Genomic DNA, 25,021 nt, shown 5'->3' on the forward strand with positions numbered 1-25,021 from the left:
GCACTGCCAACAGGGAAAAGAGGGAGGGGAAAAAAAAAAAAGTTCATTCATGAATTCTTCTACTTCTGCCTGGTTGAGGTTAGACATGTCACGGAGATGACTCTGGCCCCTGCACAAACAAACATCTGCACTACTGGAAGTACAGCTTCCTTCAAGCGACCGACTTACAGAACTGCCAAGAGCTCTCAGGCAGGCAGCGATGTTTAATTTCATTTCTCCATTTGTATTTTTAATCTTGGAAACAAAAACAGAAATGTAAAGCACGCTGACTAGAAGAAAACAACCCCACAATTCTAGAAAGCCCTGCTATTTCCCTTCCAGGCCAAAACACCTGCTCCTGCTAATGACGGCTTTATGCTTATATACACCTGCCATCCAGAAGGGCTCCAGAGCACTTTGCAGCCTGATTTATACGTACACAAATCATTAAAACCACCAAAATTAAGCCACTGCTGGGGTGAGATGTAGCAATTGTTTAACTGCACACAGCCATGCCGTTCAACTGCTCAGGATGTGAACTAAGAGACACCATAACCAACCAAAGCTACAGGGGAATGTTAGGTAGAGAGAACATCATTGCCCAATCTGGATTTTGGCCAGTCATTACTTAACATATTTGCATGTGGAAAGTCCTAGGATCTTTAAAGAACACATGCAGTGCAACTTTCAGTTTTATAAATGATCCAAAAGACAAACAATATACACTTCCTATATCTAAAATCCTCCTTTAGCAGTCCCTCCCTGCAGTAATTACTGTTTATGCTTTAACTTCAGAAGCTCACAGTATCAGACATCAGTTTTGGAAACATCCTGCGGTTGAAGCACTTGATCTTGCAGAGCCAGCAAACTGATAGGGTCTGGCAATAAATGTAGATGATTAAAAAAATAATCCTCTACAAAACACACACGAGTGGATCAGTTCCCCCGAGCACCCCCAACCAAAAGAACTGAATTTCTCAACTGATCTCCAAACAGCTTTGAAAACCAAGAGAGTAACGGAGCTGACACACTGGCAAGCTGAGGAGGAAAGATAGCATTGCTTTCTAAAACCCTTCTCCCATGGACAATGCCAAATTAACAGCTGCAAAGTCAATGAACTAGAATGAAATAGGTGTCACTGCACATACCGAGAAGGCAAAAAGGCATTGGGGAACAGGTTAAAAAGATTAGGAAACCTGGCATCCAAAACACGCCAAGATACATTAAACAGTTTGGGCGTTTGGGCACAAATTTGTAGTCTCAAATATGCAGAACATGCAGAGTAACACTTTGGAAATGGAAATGTGTTCAGCAGATAATCTCATCATAATACTATCAGCAAACCATCAGAGATAATAATCTGTTTCTCTAAGGTAATTTGAAAAAAAACCCCAACAGATCAGGAGATCAGGGCATCTTCTACTAAGACCTCCCCCAGAGGTCGTCTTACTTGAAAGTAGCTTTATTGTAATCCTAGAAACAATGAAAATTCAATTCTCGAGTAAATACAGACAAGTTTGAAATACAACATGACTGTTACAAAGTTTCAGACACATCTGCCTCTGAATCATCCTGGAAATACAATTCCTTTTTCATACTTGTTAAAATAAATGTTTCTCAGATTTTTGTACAATGCACTTCAAAATAACAAAATTTTTTTTAAGTTATAGGTAAGTGCAGAAAGAATTGTAACAACAGGCAGTTAAAAAACACCTCAGCCTAAAAAAATCATTTAAAACTAAAAACGTGTCTCTGATTTGAAGAGTTTCTAGATTCAAAAATGGGAATGAGAAGCATAATACTGTGTTTCATTCTCCTGTTTTATACAAACACAGCACAATTCTCAAATACTTTATCAGAACAAGGTAGCCTCAGCACACCAGAATTATGGAATGAGTTATTTAAGATGAGTGGAAAGGCATTTCTAACTGAAATAAAAGAGAAACGAAGAAAAAAAAGAAACCGAAAAAACTTTATCAAAACATTTTTTACATCAAGCATCAGACCATTTGCTAAACTAATATCCAGCTGTTAGAAATACGCGTTTCCACCCTTTTAAAACATGGATTAGCTACAGGTTTTTTAAATTCTTAGAAATTTCTTAGTGTTGCAGAAGCAGCATCAACCTTTATCAAGGTTATGATAACGTATTTCCATTTTCTTCCAGAAATAATTATGCTACACCTTTGCACCTTCAGGCAAGTTGATGCAAACCCTCTAGAAAAATCCTGAGTCTGCAGAACCATGCGAGCTTCCCTACTGCTGGAGCACACAGATTCTGTTTCTGGTCCAAAAATATGACGGTATTATGGAAAGTACCTAAGACTGTTCCCCTTTCCAAGAAACGATAGCAGAATGCAAAGAAGCATACGAAGAAACAGGTAAATCAAGTACCTTATAGGAGAAATGCTGTAGTACTTGAAAACAAACACCCCCCCTACCCCCCAGAAAAAAGATCAAACCCACTGTTTTCGCAATAAAACATTTAAGAATGCAAAAAGCATAACGGTACATGTGACTATGTTATTTCAGTTTTGCCACCCAGTCAAGAATAAAGACTTCTTATAAAAATCAAATGTCATTAGTGGTACCACAGAAATGCAGAGAGCGCACAAACTCAAGGCTATTCTTCCTGCCTAGGACACTGGTACCAAGCGCAGTTCAGACACGGACAAAATAGCACATTCTCTAGCAAGTCTCTGCAAGAGCCCAGCACTGCTCGCAAAATGCAAGCATATTTTTCACCATTCAAATGAAGACGCACCTCAAGACAATTCTACCTTCTAACACAAAAAGCTACAGATCTACATACAAACCAAAACAATTTGCTACAGTTTAACCTTTAACACTCTAAATAGCATCCCCTTCAGTTGCTATCTTTATCATCATTTTCAAAGCAGTTGACACAGTTTTCGGTGAACACACACACATGCACACACCCAAAGAAAACCCCTTACAAGTGCGTTTTCTCAAACTTGAGAGAAAGTCACACACACTCCTTATATGCCATTTCCCATCAGGGTGAACGGGAAAATAACAAACTATTCGAAGATACACTGCTGCTAAAGGCAGCTCACCGCGAGAGAGAAAGTCAAGCTGCTGTCCTGGAGGGAACAGACACTTACCTCGTTTGTGAAGCCACCCTTCCTTCACTATTGCTACTTCATTCATAATGGCAGGAATGTCTCTTGAAAAACCAGTTTATGCCGAAAGATCACTCTGTTGAAATTCCTGAACTCCCGCAGAAGGCTCCACAAAAGGGATGGGGTGTTTTTTCCCGTTTTTCTTCTTCTCGGCTATTTCTAAAAGGGTCAAAAGAAGAGCACGCCATCATTTTAAAGCATGTCACATATGTACAGTAAGGGATACGACAGGGAGTAGCTTTCACTGCTAGGTTGATGGTTTGGGTATTTATTATTATTATTACAAATGCTAAACAAGGGCTTAGCTCTTCACAAGGATTTCTACATCTTGGCAGACAGAGGTGCCAAAATACATGCGTGCTAAAGCCCTGCTTCTTCACTGAGCAGGCTGATCGTGGGGAGACTCACGTCGTCACCAGATGCTGTCTGGATTAGAGGTGGATGCAAGACCTTGCCCAGTAGACCTCCATTTCTCCAACACCTCACTCTCCACAACAACAAAAATTCTGAGATTTCACGAAGTCCAGTTCTAAACATTTCCTGGTAAGGAGACTTCCAGAACCTCTTCTGGAAGGTTTCTTTAGAGCCTGATGTATAGCAGTCTATCAATAGCATACAGTGCATCTTAGAGATAAACCTCTGACAGTAAAAATTCACAATACTCTGCTTCAGACTTTTCTACCTTCGGCATCATCCTATTAATCCTGCTCAGATCTCCTTGACTCCCCAAAAAGTGTCTTCTCTACCTTTGATATTTATAACTCCTACCTCTCCTAGAGGTATACAAAGAATCTCAGATGAGCTCACGTACCTTTCTGTTATCCTAAATCAGCCCTTATAGCACCCTGAACAATTTTATTGCTCTTCCTTGAAAGCACCGCAGTTTGCTGCTGTCTTTCTCGCAATGAAATACGCCTAAGCACAACTTAGGATTTTTACCCCTCTGTTTTATGAGATGAAGTCCCTATCTAAATAGCTCAAAATCGCCGTTATCTTATTGAAAATGTGTCTAGCTCATGGCTGACTACCACAGAAATGTGCCTCGCATTTCTCTCCCTCATTGAAAGTAATCTCTTCCCAAATGCATTAGCTTTTATTATTTTTCTAAATTGAATCTGATTATTTTTCTGCTTTTGGTACAAATGTTTCATGTTTGTTTTTCTTTAACAACTCCTGTGCTCTCTGAAGTGTCCATACCGCCATTCATTTTGGTATTACTTGGGTGATCAAAAAACGTAATTGGTGACAAACTCCCAGCAGTAACCAAGAAGTTTAATAAAACAAAACCCAGCAGCATTTGTAACCTGCCACCAAAGACCTGGCTTGCACTGCAGTTTCTCTCCAACCACAGAGACATCACATTTCCACCTAACAAACACATACTGCCTCTGCATGCATTTGGCACGTGTGCATCAATTATCTCTGAACATGCAGGTGATAGCCATCCATCAGAAACTAGATTAAAAAGCAACTAATTCCCCATAACTCACTAAGACAACAATCCTGGATGGAAGAAACAGGTGGTTAAAATGAATCCAACCTAGAACTGAAACCCCAGCAGGGACAGAGGGCTCTGTACCGTACATCACCAGTGCTCTGAAATGGGCAGCCTTCAAAGCAAGGAGGTCAAATTTGAGCAAGCTCCATCACCGCCAGCAGAAACGGACTGGGAGAAAGGAGGTCACTCCCCTGATACTTTGCGTATGAACTTTCACTGTTTATCACTATTCCTCAACTTTTCCAGTAACATTTTATTTTCTAGTTTTTCCCCAGAAACAAGGGGGGAGAGGGTGGGTGTTTCCAAATTACAAGTCTGCTGTATCTCACCGGTTATAATTATCAACTCCAAGAAATAGATAAATCATTTGCCTGAGGAAGGGAAAACACACAAAAAAACGACATTGGAACAAGAGACATGTTAAGAATTCCTTAATTTCATAAATAAATATGAGAACACCATATGCTGCAGAATACAGACGTGTAACCCACAGTTGCCAGAGTTACCTTGGAACAGACTCCTTCAGCTCCAGAGCAACAAGGATAGAACTTGACTAACATGGCAGGCTTTTGTTCTCCTTTCAAAATTGCATGTACAATAGTCATACGAGCTAGACTTAGTTGTTGATGTCAAGAGGAGACTAGACCTTGTTTAGAGGCTTCATTTAAGCATCGAGCGATTTGCAGAGTGTTGAACAAAACCCCTAAGATTATCGCAGCTTACGTCTGGAAATGCAACACCCAGGCGTGAAAGTTAACACTTCTTAACGTTCTGCCATAACAGAACTCAGGGACTGTGCGAACTACCTCTGCATCTTGAACTCAATGATTTAGCTGCATTGAACAATCAATATCCTTTTAGATAACCATACACAAAAAAAGGAAGCTACAAGCCAAACTAGCCTGTAGAAAGGACAATCCTATTATTAAAAACAGAAAAAAAAGCATGAAGGCCCAAAATTCTGCAATCTGCAGCTAACTCACTCCAGGTTTTCCTGGGTTAATGCTTGCCAAGATTACCACTTGGCAGCCTCCTGCTTGTCATCGGCTAAACTGTCATCTCATAATCTGAATTTGAATGACAATACAGCCCAAAAAAAGCAGATCAACAAAGAAATTCAAAGTTCAGAGGAACTACTTTTTCAACTCTCTGTGGCATCCAAAAAAGTTTGGACTGCCTTTTCCCTACAGTTTCTACCCAAGAAACATTCCCCACCTGTTACTGCAGCCCTGCTACCAGGGAAGTGTCTTTACCTGCCTGTCTCCTTCAAGGGGAGAGAAAGGGGTGGTGAAAGGGGTAGGGAATATTATAAAGGAGCCATGCACAGAAGATTGGGTGGCACGGCACAATGAAGCGGGCTAACACTAGATACTCCCTGACACTAACCTGCAGCATGGGCTCCACCTCAGTCCTTCCATCAGCTAACCCAGGGCACTTATTTTATAAGGGGGAACTAAAGTTAATTTTTCTTCACAGTGTGAAGAGCTGGGAATCCCTTCTCACTGCCCAACAAGATGCCCATAGACACAGCTCCAACAGAAGCAAACCCACTCTATCTGGTATATTTTAAAACACACATTCAAACTGTGCCTAATACATCCATTTTAGTAAAAGACGCTATTGAAGACAGTGGCAGTAAATAAGAGTAATTTCTTGGAATAGAAGAACCAGTTAACTACAGGTCAACGTGCTACTGAAGATGCATAAACCAGAGAAAGTTCCTTTTCCATAAAATCCTTAGAGTGGAAAAGGAAAAAAAAAGGGAATGATTACAGTCCTCATTTACGGCCATCTAGGAATGGTTCCCAGTGAACAGAGGGCATCTGAGGTAAGTATGACCTGGCTCCTCCAGCCTGTGTCTGCACATGACTGAATACTGTCAAAAGCTAAACAACTCCTTCTCTTAGCCTTCTGTTTGCTTGTTTTTCAATATGCATCTCTGTAATACCTTTTTCAATACCAAAGTATTCCTCACGTGGCTGAAGTGCAGTAAATCATGAACGGCATGACATTAGCATCATATCACGGTGATGCTGGTTTTACGCATATATTAATTCCTTAAAGGTTTTTAACTTCTTCATAAATAATGAGATAACTCACTTCCCTAGGCACTGCAGCAGAGAAACCTGCTTTAAGGAGTCAATCAAACCAACCGTTCAACAGAAGGTGGAGCAGAACCGTCTCTTCTGTATTTAGGAGAGTTGTGTTAAAGTTCCTTCTCTCACTCTCTTCTACTTATTATGCCCACCTTCTTCTGTCTCTACAAGATCAAGAGATTAATCTGTCCTCCTTGCCCTCTTTCCAAGATGGAATTTTATATTCTTTTTACTCACACCCTAAAGCAGAGCAGAAAGAAACGGAATTCTTCCGTAATGCTGAAGCTGAAACCTAAACTTACAGGAGCAGCGCATCCATGGTAATTACCTTGTCTACAAGGGAGAGTAAGCAAGAGACTGAAGGAGGATCAGACCCACCAACCTTGGTCCTGCTGCTGCCTCACCTGGCATGTTAGACTGCATCCAGGCTTCCAGCCTGCACTAGTTAGCCCAGATCAGAAAGCAGGTTACAGCAAAGCATCTCCTGGACTAACACTCCGCCCATCACACCACCACTTACCGATGCCCACTGTGGCACAGTCGTGATGCTCCAGGACACCCTGAGCCCTAATGTACTACATATCCTTACGTGTTCTTATGATGCACAACAGCAGGACCAGGCAAAAAAGGGTCCAGCTGCCCCTGCACACATGACACTGTCAGAAAAGCAGATGAGACACACTGGAATTAGAGGGGGGCAGAGGGGTATGTGTTTAGGCCCATTACATGGGATAACATAAGCAACCTAAGCTTTCTTCCCACAGTAGATCCCAGATGCCAGCGTGAGCTCACAGCTGACTGCGCACCTGAACAGCACAGACACAACAAAGTTGGGCTCCAGCCAGCATTTCAAGTGGAGCATACAGAAAGGTGTCCCCACCAGGCTTTGACCAGTGAAGTACATCTCCTGCATTATGCAAATCCTGCCTTGGGTGTTTCGTAGGAGCAGCAGCGGTTCCAACGCGCTCAAGGCCCTCTAAGCACACAGCAGTAGCTTCGCTCCATGACCCAGTTACCAAATCTGGGCAGACAGCTTTCAAGAAAGCTTAGAAGGACCAGGTTGTTCCAGCATCTTAGCTTACTTTACAAAAACGCATTGTGGGCCTTGAGTTAGGTGTGGTCACCAGTATTTGCTACCATATGTTCTGTGTCGAATGACACCACATCTAAACTGGTATTTCATGGCAGCACGTGCAGCTTACCACAAGGTTCAGAAAGGCTTCTCTGAAACTAAGAGCTATAGGGAAAATCGCAAGTGGAAAAGAAAATTTAAATCCTTAAAGCCACATCTACTTTTCTTTCGATCTGTTATCCTGATCTAAGCTTACAAAACTGTAATTCGAAATGCTTGTGCTCTCCTGCCTTTGCTGATCAATAGACAGGAGGTTAACACTGCCCAGGTGAGGGGCCAGAGTTACGACATCCAGCTGCAACCACGACTATAGTTTGATAGGACAAACTAAGCTGCCTATTTCAAAACTGAGTGATGGCAAAAAAGAGACTTCTTCATGCCCTCTCTGTCAAAGACAGGGCCCAGACAAAATCCTCTTTATGTTCCCACACAAGAACAACTCCTTTTACAGTTTATGCTCATATAATTTAAGAACTGTGCTGCTCAGAACTTGTGTACCAATTTGAGATGCATTTAGTCAAATTCCATTTTAAAGTCTTTATAACAGAAGTTTTGTTCTGTCCCCAAACAAATCAAGTCAGTCGTGAACCTATTTAATTCTTAATATAATCACTTACAGGACATTTTTATAAGCCAGCAAGCGAATGCTGGAGCTACAAGTTACTTGTGGACATTGGATCAATTCTTAAATTTGATTTACCACTGCTGCACACTAAAAACAGTTCTATAAACATCACACACAACAAAACCCCTCCTATTTAAAAAATCAAAGGTAGTTCCACAGTGTCGTTAAATCTGTTAACTCAGACAAATGTTGTGGCTGTCATCAGGAAATTAACTACTACATAAAAGTAATTACTAATCACGCAGTACGTCAAATTTATTTACCTGTAAACAAATATTCTTCTGAATTAAGTGTTAGTAACTCCCCTTTATAACTGTATTTTGAAATGTACATCCCTCCTGTGATATAAATAAAACAAACAAGAGCAAATCAGGGATTTGCTTCTTATATGTTAGAGGTGGTAGGAAAACGAAGCAAGAAGAAAAACAGCTAAGCACTCTCCCCAGGGGGTCGGGAGGAGGGGGGGATACCAATAAGGTGCAAGCTGCAACGGCATCAGCAGCGTACTGTCAGTAAAATATATTAAAAGTCCCAGTACGTTCATATACTTGATTATAATTTTGTGTTTAATAAAGAAACAGAAGCGAAAGTCCTAGAAGTCTCCAAGAACATTTTGGCAACTGCAGAATTTCACCTGGGGGAGCGGGGGGGGGGGGGGGGGAACTGCAGACAGCTCCCTACAGCTCTGCAAAACACGACTGCAAAAAAAAAAAAAAAAAAAAAAGAAAAAAATACAGATCAAGTCCACAAGCGCTGCACAGCCACCTACACACGCCAAATGCCCACGGAGATAATCACACCCCCGTCGGCAAACACTTAGTGGTCCGCAAAGCGGAGCTGGGCTGAACAACGCGGCTACAGAAGACAAGGGGGGGAAAGGGGGTGGGTGCAGGAGAGGCGGGGGGGGGGGGGGGACGGGACGACACACGCTTGGCGACTTTATCTGCCGCAGTTTTAGAAATACCCCCGCCGCCACCCCCGTTTCCCTAGGGGATGCTCGGGCAGGTCCCGGGCGGCCCCAGCCCGGCGCTGGAGGGCCGCGGCTCCGAGGGGGCCGGGGCAGGCCTGAGGGCCGCCGGAGAGCGAGCCCCCCGCCCCGCCGCCCTCTCATCCACCGCACCCCGGGGGAGCCAACAGCTTCCTGCCGGCCCCGGGCCCGCCGGCAGGACGCCGGCCGGGGGCCGCCCGCAGCCCGGCCCCCCTCACCCACCCCGCCCGGCCGCCGCAGCCCGGCCGTGCTCTGGCGAGGGGGGGGGCGGCGAGGCAGCCCCCCGCCCGCCGCCGCGGCCTAGGCGGGTCAGCGGCCGCCGCCCGGGGAAGGAGGAGGGCGGCCGCCCCCCTTCCCTTCCCCTCCCCTCCCGGCCCGGCACAATGCGGCGGGCACGGCGCGGCCGAGCGGAGCAGGCCCCGGCCCCGTCGCTTCCTTCCCCCAGCCCTTCCCAGCCGGGGGAGCGGGTCACTTACATGGCTGGAGCCCGGGGAGGAGGTGATGGGAGGGTGGCAGCGGCAGGGGAAGGGAGCCGGGGAGGGAGGCAGGGGAAGGGGAGGGAAGGGGGGAGCGAGCCAGCGAGCGAGCGGGGGGGAAGGGGGAGGCTAGCGAGGCGGGCTCTCCGGCGGGTGCCGAGCGAAGGCCTCACTGGGCTCCCGGCAGCCGCCGCCTCCTCACCATCCCCGGGCGGCGGGCGGCGGGGCGGCTCCTCCTCCCCCTCTCGCAGGCGCTCGGCCCATGGGGCTCACACGCCCGCTCCGGCTGCCGGCCTCCCTTCCCCGCCGCTCCGCCTCGCCCCCGCCGCCGCCGCCCTGCCTCCGGCCGGGAGGGGGAGGCCGCCCCTCGCCTCGCGTAGCAGCCCCCCCGCAGCCGCCGCCGCCTTCCCCCCCGCGCCACCGGGCCGAGCTCCCGCAGCCGGGGCCGGGCTCGGGCTCGTCCCACACGCGTCTCCGCGGCGCTCGCTCACATCCTCCGGGGAGCGGCCGCCGGGTCCTACCGCCGCCGCCGCGCCGCTTCCCGCCCGCCCCGCCGTGCCGTGCCGAGGGGCCGCCCCGCTCCGCGCCGCTCCCCGGCAGCAGCAGGAGGAGGCAGGGGGGGTCGGTTCGCCGCCCAGCCCCGACTCGCCGCCGTCCAGGCTCCCCTCAGCGCGGCGGGGCAGCGCCCGCCGGCCCGGCCCTGCCGCCGCCCCCCTCCGCCCACCCGGCGGGCCGGCCCCAGGCCCCGCGGGCGGCGTTTCCGGGCCCCCGGCGAGGCCTGGCCTCCCCCTCCTCCCCCTTCCCTCGCCCCGGGACCGTCCCGGCCCTTGACCCGGGCGTTTGGGGCGCCGTGCCCCGGGAGGTTGGTGTGGCCTCTCCTAAACTGGGCCCTGCGGGAAGCCGCCGGCGTTAGGAGTCTGGTGCCCGGAGTGTGGGCGATTTACCCCAAAAAACAAGAAGCCCGGGCCGCCCTCGGTGCTTCAACCTCCAGGAAGGGCCGAGCCCCCCATAAACCTCTTGGGAGCCACCAGCAAGCTTCCCTGAAAGCATGGGGTGCCAGTCCTTTTCCCTTGTGCCCGTGAAACACCAATTGATGAAATGCTGAGGTATCACGATACTTTGGAGGATATTTCGATATCCCTTTCCGCAGACAGCGATTGTCTCCGGGACTCGGGGTGGTGATGGGGCAGGGGCAGTGGGTCTGGATCCCACCCTTGGGACCATCGTGCTCTCTCTGGCAGCAGGAATGGCTCAAAACATCACAAATAACTTGAACTATTGCTTACAGCATGGCAATATTTTGTAAGATTTTTACTTTTTTTTTTTTAAGAGCCGCTCTGCTCTGAAAAATGATGTTGTGGAAATGCCTTTGACAGATTTATTATTTCTCTGCGCTTCCAGTATCAAAATTTGCCCTGTTCTGTCATTAAGGGACTTTGTTTATTTTCTAATTGACAGTGCCATAAACGCCAACTGGGCTGTAAGAACTGATTGGATTTCTTCAGAAATGTACGATCGCTGATGATCGCATTTCTGCAAGCGGACTAGCTGGAATTTAGAAAATGGCACATCTTGCCGCAGCTGTGCGCTGGTAACAACATAAAGGTGCGTAAAATGCATTTCCAGCGGTAGGGCTGGGGAATACAGCTCTGCCTTTGCACTGGTAACAAACCTGTTTGATACAAGAAGAGGCTTTTCTAGCACGTCATTTGAATGATTGCACAGGTTTAGTGAAATTCACTTTCTTCTTCCGTTTTGATCGACTAGGTCTGTCTAATCATATCTGTCAAATGTGTCAAATGGATCGCTGGGTTTTGGGTGTGCCAGAAGAGCCAACGATGAGACACAGGAGGAAGGCCTTCACTCGTCTTCATGGTGGAGGGAGAAAGAGCAAGACCTCCTTTCCTACCAGGGAACAGACCAGTTCCTCCTGGCAGAGCTGCAACACCAGCGTGGTATTTTCTAAGGCTCTGCCTTGGGTTTATTGAGGCATATTTCAGCACAGTTTTAAAAATTTACCATTCAGACAATCTAGCGGAATAAGCAGACCCTGTGGTACAGGCCCAGTTACCTAGTTTAGGGTCAGATCCTCGTCTGCTGCAGTCAGTGGAAAGATTTCTGTTGATATCAGGGCAGAATGAAATGCCTGTGAGCGTTTTCTAAGCTGCAAAGGTAACGGAAAGGAAAAATCTGGGTTTGTGATCGCATTTCAACCTACCGTGCATTACGTTCAGAATATTTAGTGTCGATTAAAATGTAGGTAGGTGTTAAAGATATATTTAAAATTAAATTAATCATGGACACGTATAGAACTGAACAAAAAAAGAATGAAGAAAATTAATTTATGAACTAATTTCGAGTCTTTAGACTGCAGATACACCTAGCAATAAAAAGTGTGTGTAAGTACAGGAGGTCACTGGCCGTGAGACACTTGTGCCCAGGCAGGGGGATCTCTGGTAATAGATCTGGTTGCAGGAGAGCTTTCTTGCCTTCCTGCCAAACCCTGTACTGATTGATAAGCTCCCAGGCTGCGTGGTGAGCAAGGTCATTAGGACTTCCCCCTGCAAATGAAGTAGCAGCTTAAAAAATAAGGTCATAGAGTAAACAGTTTTCTGTCCTGAAGAGAAGAAAATAAACCTCTGTTGTTTGCTAGAAAGGAAGTAAGATTAAAAAACCCCCAAATTTCAACATGAACAGATTGTTTAGATTTCCCGACTGTTGATTTACCACAATGAAAGGCAGGCCCAAACTAGAAAGTTTGGATCCCGATCTGGATCAGACATTGCCCAAATTTGAGGGGGAAGTGTGATTCGGAGTCTGGAGTAAGGGCTTATCTCTCAAACACAGCAAAGTACTGTGGATAAAAATACCCAGGTAAAGTAGGAAGTGCCTGGTCTGCAACAACAAGAGTGACTTTGTATCAACAATGAACAAAAGCAGCTTTTTTTTTTCTTTGAGAACAATGAAATCACTCAAGAATTGTTACAAATGCAAACAATGTGGGTTTTATCATTCAGTTATCATCAATGGGATTATAGTCCATAAATCCTAATTTTCAGGGAAGTCCCTAGATTTCCCTGAGCGCTTCCTCAAATTTCACATCTGTTGACTCTAGTTTATTAAGTGCTTCAGGATAAGGTGCATCAACTGTTCTTTAGTATTATATTACCCGAAAATACCGAATGTAGGGCTTAGTGGCAAAGAACAGTTGATTGCTAGACTTTGTATCAGTACCACACCAGAAGAGCAGGCACTCCTGTTCCCATCCATTTTTTACATATATATAGGTAACATATAATTCAATGTAACTTTTTAAAGTTATTTTAAAACCTCGAAATTATGCAGCTTTGGATAACAATTTATTTTTTTTTTTATCCAGTCAGGCATAAGAAGAAAGCCTAGCATGGTAGGATGAAGTGGAATTATTGAGCTAAGCACCAGTAGAACAAATTCTGTTCCACGACTGCAAGTAATGACAGCACCCTTCTGGGCCAACAGTGAATTTGTTCCTCCCTTTTTAAAAGGTGGGCTGTACTCAAAGCTGCTCAAAGGAAGAGACTATATGAGATCCTGTTAGAATTACAAAGCTAGTATCTCAGTCTAGGCATTAACAGCTTTTAAACAAAGAACTCGGGTTTGGTCTCAGACAAAAATCTAGCTCAATAAGAATACAAATTAAAAGTGCCTTGCACGGTACCAAATATAATAAATGTAGTTGTGCTTCTGAAATTGAAGGAATCCAATGTTTGAAGGTGTGTTTCTCAATAGCAAAACAATAGCAGGCTATCTGGAAAAAATAATAAATACACTGAAACATTGTTGCTTTTTAGAAATTCATTTTGTGAATAAATACATGTATGATTTTGTTTGTACTTCGATGAATTTCCTACAAGGCTAGGTGTCAGCTAAGGAGCAGCCAACTGAATGATGCCTGTTTGCTGAAGTATTTTGGGGAGCTCTTCCTGATGGTCCACTAAAACCCCTGGGAGAGGTGGGACAGGAGACCTAGTTTTGGTTTCCAGCTTCTGTTGCTGGTTGCCAGGCTGCTAAAGCTGGATGACCCTAGGACAGCAGTGTGCTTTCTCCAGCTGCAGCAGAAGGGAGAAGGCACACTTCACAGTCCCACAAAGAGCTTTTCTGGTCATGAATGCTGTTGACAAACTCCAAAGTGAGAGCAGTACAGTCCTCTTCACCAGGGATAATGACAGCCGTGACATGGGGCAGCAAACACGCTATAGGGAATTTGGTATGTAAACAGGAAACGAATTGGTTTGCAAAGAAAATGCGCTAGTTAGATATAGAACACATAAAAATAGCAAAATATATCAGTTCTGTTCCATGCACCACCACAGTTGCTTTTGTTGTGACAGTAACAACCACAAGTCCCAGTCTGACCCAGGCACCATTGGGCACTGTAGAGACACATCGGAAGACACGGTCTTTGATCTGAAAGAACTGAAGTCAACTTCAAACCACTGCTTTCCCCCCTTGCTTATAAAGTAATGTAACGAGTTCTTAGTTCTGGGAAGATACCTGAAAATGCTGAAATTCCAGTGATCTGTGTGAGGAAACACCACGATCTTAACCACAGACGGAAAGGCAAATCCTCTGGGACTGAAATACCAAAGTTATATACACATATTAAAACAAAAGTAAAAGCTTTCAGGTTCCGGTTGCATTCCCAACTCTCACGTTACACAGTTAAGCACAATGTGGGCATATTAACTTGGGTGCAGTGGCAGTGGTTGATTAGCCCTAGAGATCCCTGCATGGAAACGTGGAAGGAGCCGCCACAGCGCTGCTGGACATGGGCACGGGCACAGCGATGGGTCCTTGGAGCACTGGTTCTGGCTGCATTGAGCTCCAGGTGAAAGCCAGCGCAAAGCAGTCAGTCTTCCTTATGATGTCTGCCGTTTCCTTGAGATCAAGAGCTGTAATCGAGCCGTTAAGGTTTTAGGCATTATGGTGACAGGGGCTTCCTAGATCCTTTAAAATGTATATACCTGTGACATTTATCCAGTGGACTGGCAAGTTTTTCTATTATTTGTATATTAATGCTAGAAGAGAAGGGATTGCTTTTAATTTCTTCAATGCGTTTTTAATGGCATCTGCAAGCATGCGAAAATCTGCTACTCTTTGAATTACCTCCCCAGTATTGTGTAGTTTGGAAACTTCTAAGGGCAGGAGTGACGGTTTCAGTATCATTCTGGTCTGACCCTCTGGCTACTGCAGCCATAAGACTGCACTTAGTGATGTCTTCATCTCTATTCACACCTCATAGGTAAAAGAGATGAGGCTACCATGAATAAAAGCAGGAGAGGAGAGGAAAGATAATTTCATATCTTTGGTGCTGCCTTTACTTCGGAGCCCTGCTGCCTCCTCATTTTTGCAGTCATGCCCATCAGACAACAACCAAATGGCTTATGGAGCAACAAGAGAGAGGAGTTTCTGCTTTATTTATAATACAAGAAGCAGTCCTATGAAAGGAGAACCCCGGTAATATCTTTTATATTATATAAATGTTAATATATATGTTTTAAATTTTATTATTATTATTGTTGTTGTTATTATTATTATTTTATATTTTTTGCTGTTAGAGCATCTCTCCTGTAGTTCTTTGATGTATAATCAGGTTTGAGCTCCTACTAGCTCTTGCCTTCAGTGAAATCATGGAGGTCTCCTTTTCTGCTTGACTTCATATTGTTACCAAACTTGCGAGTGCTTTTACTAGCCTTTGGCTACACCTACGCTAGTTTTGTTAGCTGTGCCTACAGATAGATAGGTTTGTGGCTGTTGCACCCTGTGGCCAGAGCGAGTTATGTCCATCCTGCTTGGAGGGGCAGGGCTCCTCTCCAAGCCCGAGCCCTCTTCCTCTCCCCCCTGGCCTGAAGTCTCCTGTGGGCAACAAGCCGACATGCGCTTGGTTCTGCGTAGTGGCCCTGGAGGAGTGGCTTTCTGGAGTAATTCAGGTGGTGTTGAAGACCCCGTCTCCACACCAAAGGTGTTTCAGTGAAGCAGGGGTGCTTTGGGCTAGCTGTAATAGTGTCCTTTGGACTGCTGCTTGCATGGTGGTGGCCAGAGTTCATGTGAGCTGGTCTGGGGGACGTCACTGCTTTAGGTTCCCTGGAAGGGAGCCCCCAGTCCATGCACTCCCAGAGTGGTCCATGATTCAAGCAAAGGCACAGTAAATCGGTATGATCAGGAGATTTGCTTCAAAAGCACACTCTGGATTCAAACATGCTAATGTAGATGGCAGGCATTGAAAACATTGCTGCCACATGAGCTGGTGGTATCCAGAAGTTAAGAAGCTTTTAGGAAGAAGAAGATATTAGGAACAAGAATCAGGCATATGCACAAAACCTGCAAAATTCAGGCTAAAAAGCCCTGCATGTGTGCTGATATAACAAGTACCTATTTGGTTGCCCTCCCCACCCCACCTCTCACCATACTCAGCACTTAACATCGGTTTTCTTGGACATCAAGCCTGCAAACGTTGCCTGTCTGCTGAACTTCCCATCCTGGCCTTGAACGGAATGGTTCATGCATTAAGCTGGGTCCACAAAGAGCCTCTGCCAAACAGGACCATCCCTTTGGGGCTGTGTGGGACAGGACCTGCCTCTTGGCATGTCCACGTCCAGTGCCAAGCACAGGCTCTGCAGGAGCTTCTTGGTGCTCATCTAACACATACGCCAAATATTAAAATAATAAAGGCAACTGTGAAAGAAAGCAACCTGTTGACCTGCCTTGCGGTCTTCACTGCCCTCAGCCTTGTCATCTGCATTCGGCTGGAGAACTAGCTGCTCCTCGGCCAGGTACTCCTTGCCAGCCTGGAGGGAATCAGGCCCACTGTATTCTTCTGCCGCATCCAGCCTGGCTCTCGCACAGCGTTCCCGCTGCAGCCCCTGAGCCTGCCAGGACAGGCTGGAAGTTGTAGAAAATGATGTCACCAAATGGGCAGGGCTTCTTCGCCACCGATAACATCTCAGCAGATGTCCTCCAAGCGTGCTCATGGTTCTTCCCATTATAGCATATTTATTTTCCATTTACCTTTCACCATCCCACCTTTTAAGGTAGCAAAGAGGTTACTCTTTGCTAAAGACTATTTATGTGAAAAAATGGAGAAGAGCTTTGCTGCAGTTGTTTGAAGTGTTTTTGATTTATTCTTGGGCAGGAAAACTTTGCAATTCAGTAAAACACCAGTACTCAGATACTTCAAAGCCTATAGGTATCAGACTCCCACTGATAAAGTTTATGATTTTCATTTACCCTCTTCCAAAATAAAACAAGTGATCGACAAAATTGCTACACTGCATACCTTATGCAGGCAGCCCTGTGATCCCATTGCCTATAATCTGTTCCCCATAAATCCTGCAGGTTTTACTTCCACCTACTGCATCTCATCCCTATTTAGAAAATCAGATCTACCCCAGGGTATCCTTCTGGACGTGTAGGGTTCCACTGAAATCAGTGGGGATCTGTTTAAGGACATGCCTGCAGAGAGTATCTGTTATTCTATATTTACACAGTACCCAGCATAATAGGACATGAAACCTGATTAAAGCTTCCAAACGCTACTGCCATGGAAATCAGTCTTGTTATTGACTGATGACTCAACATGTCTGAATTTAGATGGAAGAGGGCTACTTTCAATTCCCAATTCTTTTATAGACTCTCTGCATAACGTAGCCAAGTCATTTAATCTCCATACCTCAGACACTCCTGTACTTAATGCAGAGAAAGTCAATCATTGATTAATTCCCTTCCCCCAGCCCCTTCTCTGGTTTTTGATTACAGGTTCCTTGGGGCAGACGTTGCCTCTTGTGAGCTGCCAGGACACTGCACAGCACCAGGGAGCTCTGGCAATCCTATAAATGACAAAATAACAATCATGTTCAGTAGTACAGAAGCAGCTGTGATTGCCCTAATATTTGTCCTCATAGAGTCATTTTTAAATTGAAAGCACACCTGGGACGACTCAGTTCCAGAAGAGACTTAACTTGATCCTGGGATGATGGCAACCCCAGAGTAACCTCAGCTACAGCATTGCCTCTAACAAAGTAAGAAAAGGTAAAATGAAGAGAGTCTTAGATTATTTTTACAAAATTTAAAGCAATATGGAAGGATTCAAACCTTAAATAAAATTTGAAAAGCCACACAGCTTTTCCTCTTCATGAGAACAGATGTGGAAAGCTATTATTATAATTTGCAAACAATGTTACCCCCCTTACGTGTGTCATTGGAGCTTTTTTATGACATGGCTTTGGCTAGACAGCTTCTTACATAACACTGTTATTCCAATTTTATTTCAGACATAGTTGTTAGGTGATGGTTTTCCATGTATAGGTTCTATTAATAAGTAGCCATCAGTTACACAGCTAGATACCTCTCAAAAAATTAGTATTTTGAACTTGTGGAGATATTTTCTAGGTTAGAATATTTGCCAACAGTTAAGCGCAGGAGCAAGCACAGATCCCTGCAGGTATGCCATATAACTTGCACAGGCGACGGTTATTAATACAAATCACTTCAATTAAAATTGACACGAGAGCTAATTAATAGTATGTTGATTGATAAACAAGACCGCGCTCGTTTTGTCCAGGCGTTTGTTAATTACCTGCCTGACGTTGCAGCTGACCGGGGAGGACACGCTCCTGCTCTAGGAACGTGGTGGGTTTTGTGTGCATTCCAGTTTACCGGTGCTTGGCTGTACCTTGAAAACAGCAGCATTTTTGACCCATAGGATATAAAGTTTTCTGTCTACCTGCATCACAGCTGGGATACAGTATGCCTCAATTCATGCACAGTAAGGTAAATATTACCTGCCATGTGATGCTACAGTAAATTCTCACATTATGTGCTGAGCGTATATATTTTTCTTCTCTCCCCTCTTTCCCCCCCCCCAACATCTGACAGCACTGGCAGCCTCCACAGCGCTCTCTAACAGCAAGCACACTGCGACACTGTTGCAGGGGTTCCCTACAGCAGAGCCTTCCCAGTGCCATTGATCAAGCCACGAGCACTAGTTAAGTAATGCAAGGTTGCTCTAATTCCCTGACTCATCTCTCCTGTTCCCCCTGGAAATCCTAAACATGGTGCTGGAAACTAAACTGCAGTCCTCTGACTGCAGCAGGACAAAGTAACTTTGATTGCTGAGTCACCACATTGACCCACACAGCTCAAATTTCTGTTTATAGTTAGCAATAGTCAAAAATGCTCATTGTAATCTTATCACGGTCGAGGCACTAACTGCACATTCCCTGGAAATGCATTCAGCCTGGCTTTCTGCTCAGGGCTCAGATTCCCCAAATCACTATTTGCGTAATGTTTACAAAAACACATTTCACTTTAAGTAGCCTTGAATTATTATATTCTTGGGTTCCTTTTTTTTTTTTTTTTTACACATTTGTCATCTTAGAGCTAATCAGCATTCTGCTCTTGCATTTGCAACTGCTGAGAAAGTCAGATCTTAAAAAGCCATAACTCCCCGACAATTTCTGCCCGTCAATAGCTCGTACAAGCTGTTTGGGCATAGTAAGTGGTGTGGGGGAAAACGGAAGACCAAATTATTCTCAGGTATGAATTAAATCTATTGCTTTGTAGCCGCCGACATGTCTCCTTGCTCTGCATGATGAAATTCTCCTCGTTGTGTACTGCATGCTTTTACAAACGCTGCTGTCCTTCTGAGCATGATGTATGTTTCTCCAATAGAAATCTATATTTTGCTACAGTGGCATCACTATGCAACACTTCTGATAATGTTAGCTTTGAATCCCACCGTTTTAGATGCAAACCTTTTGTTCCGGTCTGCGATGTGGCGTGGAACGTATTTGACTTGTGCCTGACTGCAGAGACAAATGGAAGAGTAGAAACACTCGCGTGCTACAGATTGTTTCTAGAATTGATCTTGACTGGTCAGCATAAAATGCATCGTGTCAATGCGATTGCCATAATGCTCTTTCATTAGGAAAAATGATTCCTCTTGGACACAGGGCAAACAGGAGTTGAGTGGGGATGCCTCTGCCACCCTTTCAGACTGGCTACTAGATAAAAGTGCGCCTGCAATTCAAAGCGAAATATGAAAACAGATCAATGTAAATAAAGATGAAGGAAGAGGAGACTCACGTCAGAGAAGACACAAATGAAAAGGCATGTGACCAGTTTAAAATACGAATGAGCTTCTGTTAAAAGGGCTCTCTTCAGTGACCTTCTTTCCTGTCATGTGACCAAACTCTTCAATCAGGCACTGTGAAGTAAAGGAATACTAAAATTCCCTTTATTTCAGATCTGACCACGTTAGTATGTACTTGTTGTATTCATTTATTGCCCAAATAATCTTACTTTCTGTGCCCAAATAATCTCACTTTCTGCTGAAGTCAAAGAGGGCTTTTGTTGTAAACCCTCTCCTGGCTCTGCTCTGGGCTGCAGCGGTGGTGCTTGCAACATTTTACAGTCCTGAGGGCCTGACTCCAGCCAGTTCCCTGCCATTATCCACCTGGGAAGGCAGCAAGTCATTTTAAAGCCAGCAAGTGGCTATGGAAGAAAGCTGGTGTCTGTGCAAGGTCTTGGGCTGAAGGGCAAATGTCCCTGAAAACAGCCAGCCCCGGGGCGAGCAGAGGGACCCTCTCTTTGGAGTCTATATTAAACCAAGACAAATGTCCTAAAACAGGCACGGAAGGGTACCGAGGTGGGTATCTGTGTCTATGCATCTTCTTTAATTTATCAAAATCCTTGCAGAATCACAGCCCGAGACCTGGAGGCAGCATTCACTCAGTTGCGCCCGATGCCAAATGCAGCAAAATGGTAACTCCTTCTTTTCCATCCCCCCTCACTTAGACTTCCAAGGATCACAAAAGAATTTCTGACGTGCTCCAACATTGAACAAAGCAATCTCTGATCTTAAGGGGGGGGAAAAAAAATTGGGTTCAGCTTAATACAGGCAACTGGCAAAGATTCAAATTGCATCTTATTTTAGCCAAAGCAGTTCACCAATCCTGAGGAGAGATGCGAATTTTCAGCTCCAGTCAGATGCCTAATTATTCGTTTCTCCTTATCTTGCTTTTAAAATCTTGCCAAGGCTGCACCCATCCCTATATCTCTAGGCATTTGAATACCACTCCAGAAGGATCTGAACCCTTTGACGGAAGGCCTGTTTTCAAGTCACCACGTAACCTCTCAGAAACCCCTGCAGATGACGGTGCACTGACAAAGCGCATCTCACCTTGGAACGATGCTGCCTCTTACCTGTAGAGGTACCACTCCATCCACCATACCTGAAAAGATCCCTGGGACTCTCAGCCTGGTCTCACCAGACAGGAGCATGCCTTTTTCCAGGGGATGTTTAAGGAGAGCTACTGTGTGTAACAAATAATACCATCTTTTTTTGCTCTAGGCAGGGCCCAAGACTGAGTCCTCAATCTGTTACTGACTACACAGTAGGGTCTTTTGCAAACTGGTGAGTCTAAAATGAAAGTGAATGAAAAAGAGGGTAAAACATGCAGGTTGTGCAGCATAAAATTAGACTCTTCAAAAATTTCGGTTTTGTTTTCCTCCCAGATATGTTCCCCACCCAACTTCCTCATCTTCCATTCCCTCCCCACTCATCTTTTCTGCAAAGATCCCTTTCAGAGATGCACCGTACGCTTGTTTTCTTCAGATCGTGATTTCAGTCCCACTGAAGTCCGTGTCACTCCTGAAGAAGGACATGAGAGGATCACGTCTGAGCCCCGGAGGAAGGACGCTTAGGCTTCTGGCAGGGCATCAATTATAAAGTCAGAACAGATTTTTTTTTTATGTGCCACTTGCAATTAGAGGAGCGACCTGAGTGATGGATAACTCTTGTGCAGGCTTTCCACAGGGGCCAGTTTCACCCCAGGTAAGGATTAGCCTGAGTACGAGAGACTGACGGCACCTTGTATGGCCCGGAAGAAGTGCTACACAAGCCACGGGGTTAGTTTCTTAGCATGTCATATAAGAGGACGCTATGGTTTCCTGTATCATCTCCCACTTTTAGCTCTGCTTATAAAAGTGATTATTATTCATCACCTTTGGCTTCAACAATGGCCACCTGCAGCTTTGGAGCACAGAGCATGTGGAGAGTGAATTTTATTTCAGTTCCCTTTCTTTCACTGGCAGCTTTGTGCATGGGCTTCAGGTTGGGGTGAGGAAAGTTTAAATGAAATTCAGATTGGGTAATGCAGAACCAAAGTGACTTTTTTAACCTTACAGACCTTTCTTAAACGCAGCATTTTGTGTGATCTTTGGAAAATGTGTGACACCAAAGGCCCTCTCTGAAGAGCCTGGCTGCGTTTCTCTTACACTTTAGACAGAGCAGGCATCAGTGGCATTGATACATAATTTACTCACCACCTTCAGGGTAAGTGAAATTAGCAAATTCTCTAATTTGCTAGGAATTCGCATAGATGAAGTGATGATTAAATAGGTGAAGAACCCAAATGGAACAGTTTGTTGCTAATTTAAATGCCGTCTATGTCTAGACCACTCTCTTTGTTACATTCTAATTGACCTAATTATTTCCAAAAACACTCTTTTTGTCATTTCTTTTGCATTTAGATCGTTCTGTATGGGGGCAGGATGTGGGAGGAGGGATGTTCTGGTGTATTCCAACAGCAGAGAGTATTTTAAGCAGTGACTTCGGATAGCAGCAGCCGCGACTGGTTACGAAGCTGCAAAGCTTCACATAGACCCGGGGAGAAGACTGTGGGCTACCTGTTTGAACTTCACCACCATACAACCACATCCACTTTTACCACGTCTTAAGAATGAATGCATCTCCAAAAAGGTCTTCTCCTTTTCAGCGGAGTTTCAATATTAGTGCTCAGACGTTCGATGGAGTTACTGCCATTTGACAAGCTAGCGCTTGTCAGCCCAACTGAGCTGGGCGACTGTTCTAACCATGTGCACCCTTCGTCTCTTGTAAAGGCAGTGGAATGGCACTTCTTGTGGTGGGGAAAGCAAAACTGAAATAGCACACAGTTGCTGTAGGGAGCTATTGTTATTGCTTGTAGGAGCAAGTACCCACAGAGTTACCACATCTCAGCTGACATGAGGTAGCTTGTTCACTCGCAGAAACTGCATCGTGCATCTGAGCCCTGCAGAGACCCGGGTTTCCCTCAAATAATAGTGTTGTCTTTAATTTGTAGTAGCAATAACATCAGGTCTAGGATGAAGGAAAACTGAATGTGAAGACACATCTCTAGTCCTCTAGAACCTCTATTTCTAATGTCAGAAAAAAACCCCAGACTTCCTGTAGATATTGTGCATGTTAGATTCCACCACGGTCGTTGGTAAGCCTTTGCAGTGGTCCATCAGCTGCCCTAAAAACATGCTCTACACATTCAGGCCAAACTGAAAAAGTTGCACCCTCCAATTCCTGGTCCTGTTTTACCTTTAGCTGTTGGGTGTTCACCAACAGTTAGGTACAATCATTGATGGAGTCAGAATGGCTGTAATTACATTTAACTCTTCTAGACTGCACTGGCAGATATCAACATGCATGACCAAAGCAGTCTCTCAGTTCCCTCATTTAGGGAGAGAAACTGAGGCGAGGGAAGGGAACATGACTCGCCCAGGGTCGTACACAAAATCAGTGATGTTGCCAGTAGGGGAACCTGGATGGCCTCGTTCAAGGATCGACTCATCAGACAGGAACATTTTAACCAAAGTTCATGCTATCTTTAGCCTGTCCTTCACTGATTTTAGCTGCATTACCCCTGGCTGAGGTCTGGTGGCTGAGAGAAGAGAATGAGGTTTAAGATGCATAAAACCGCATTTTGTTATCCCTAGTGGCTGCTGTGATTTTTCTCAGCTTTCTGTAGCTGGAGACGTGTCAGTCAGATGCCATGCCAGATGTTTCCCACAAACTGTCACATAAATGAAATAGCTGGAGCGAGGTAGGAACGTACCCGATTGCCGACCGGCTGCCAGTGCCCGCTGACTGCGTTTGGCAAACCACGGCTCTGCTCGCGTTCAACCTCAGAAGACCTGGCCATCCAAGAGACCCAGAGCAGGTGGTGACAGCCACGAGTGGGAGAAGACAACTTATGTGTCCACCCCGGACCAGGCTGCCCCTTTCTCTTACTCCCAAATGTTTGGGACTCCTTGGCAAGGGCTGGTCAGTGTGGGACTATTTTAGCGGAAGTGCTGAAGGCCTGGGCAGAAGGGCAGTTGCACAACTCTGGGCAAGAAATAGCCCAAAGCTTGTTGGTGTGAATGGTCCTGCTCTGAAAAAAACCTCCTGAAAACTTCCCCAGCAAAGTTTCTTTTCCAAATCCAGAGTGCCAGGAGGGTGTTTCCTTCAGATAGGACTTATAAATACTTAAAGGGTGGGTGTCAGGAGGATGGGGCCAGGCTCTTTTCAGTGGTGCCCAGTGACAGGACAAGAGGTAACGGGCACAAACTTGAGCATAGGAAGTTCCACCTAAACATGAGGAGGAACTGCTTTCCTTTGAGGGTGTCAGAGCACTGGAACAGGCTGCCACAGGCTGCTCCACAGGCTGCTGGTGGAGTCTCCATCTCTGGAGACATTCAAACCCCGCCTGGACGCATTCCTGTGCAACCTGCTCTGGGTGACCCTGCTCTGGCAGGGGGTTGGACTAGATGATCTCCAGAGGTCCCTTCCAACCCCTACCATTCTGTGATTCTGTGGTTCTGTGACTACACCTGGATCTGGGGCTTTATAGGAGGTTTTCACCTTACAGGGCACTGAATGTTTTATGTCACATCAGGCCATCAGAAATTTCTGTCATGTACTCATTTCTCAAATTAAGGGCATAAAAAGATGGTGCAGGCAGCCAAGTCTCACACAGATCCAGCAGTGTACTGCCAAACCTTTACACATTGCCACTGACCGATGCAACAGGCAGCCAAAAGCAGCTCTCTACATCCAGCAGCTTCCTCCAGAGCTGGTGCATGATGTGCAGATGCAGAACATCCCACCTCCTCTGCAGACCACCAGCCAGAGGCTCCTTAGCCTGGCCCCCGATTTCCTGACCCCACTATGCTACACCGATAGCAGGGAAACGGGTCTTTTCCTTTCCTCTGGACAGTCTCTCCCTTCCCACCCTT

The 25,021-nt window shown here is 45.5% G+C and overlaps 1 protein-coding gene and 1 long non-coding RNA gene across 7 annotated transcripts in view; one reads left to right on the top strand and one right to left on the bottom strand.

Annotated features, from left to right (window-relative positions):
• The window catches only part of AKT1 (AKT serine/threonine kinase 1), a 77,470-nt gene extending 66,858 nt beyond the window's left edge, over positions 1-10,612 (bottom strand). For 2 of the 6 annotated variants that reach the window (XM_054199892.1, XM_054199897.1), the window contains exons 1-2: positions 9,938-10,317; positions 3,105-3,281 (exon numbers count right to left, since the gene is read on the bottom strand). In XM_054199892.1, coding sequence (XP_054055867.1) covers positions 3,105-3,150 — 46 coding nt within the window. In that variant the 5' untranslated portion in view covers positions 3,151-3,281; positions 9,938-10,317. Of the gene's footprint in view, positions 1-3,104; positions 7,189-8,736; positions 9,089-9,937; positions 10,318-10,428 lie in introns of those variants that run through there. The other 4 variants (XM_054199895.1, XM_054199893.1, XM_054199896.1 and 1 more) reach the window with 4 other exon arrangements.
• A 172-nt stretch (positions 10,613-10,784) lies between these two features.
• LOC128908950 (uncharacterized) lies at positions 10,785-13,719 on the top strand. The gene is made up of 3 exons (XR_008466164.1): positions 10,785-11,043; positions 11,396-11,542; positions 11,705-13,719. It is a non-coding gene; the product is annotated as an uncharacterized LOC128908950 (long non-coding RNA).
• Positions 13,720-25,021: the final 11,302 nt, after the last annotated feature.

The sequence above is a fragment of the Rissa tridactyla genome, chromosome 4 (genome assembly GCF_028500815.1).
Source record: "Rissa tridactyla isolate bRisTri1 chromosome 4, bRisTri1.patW.cur.20221130, whole genome shotgun sequence".
In the NCBI taxonomy this organism is placed as follows: domain Eukaryota; kingdom Metazoa; phylum Chordata; class Aves; order Charadriiformes; family Laridae; genus Rissa; species Rissa tridactyla.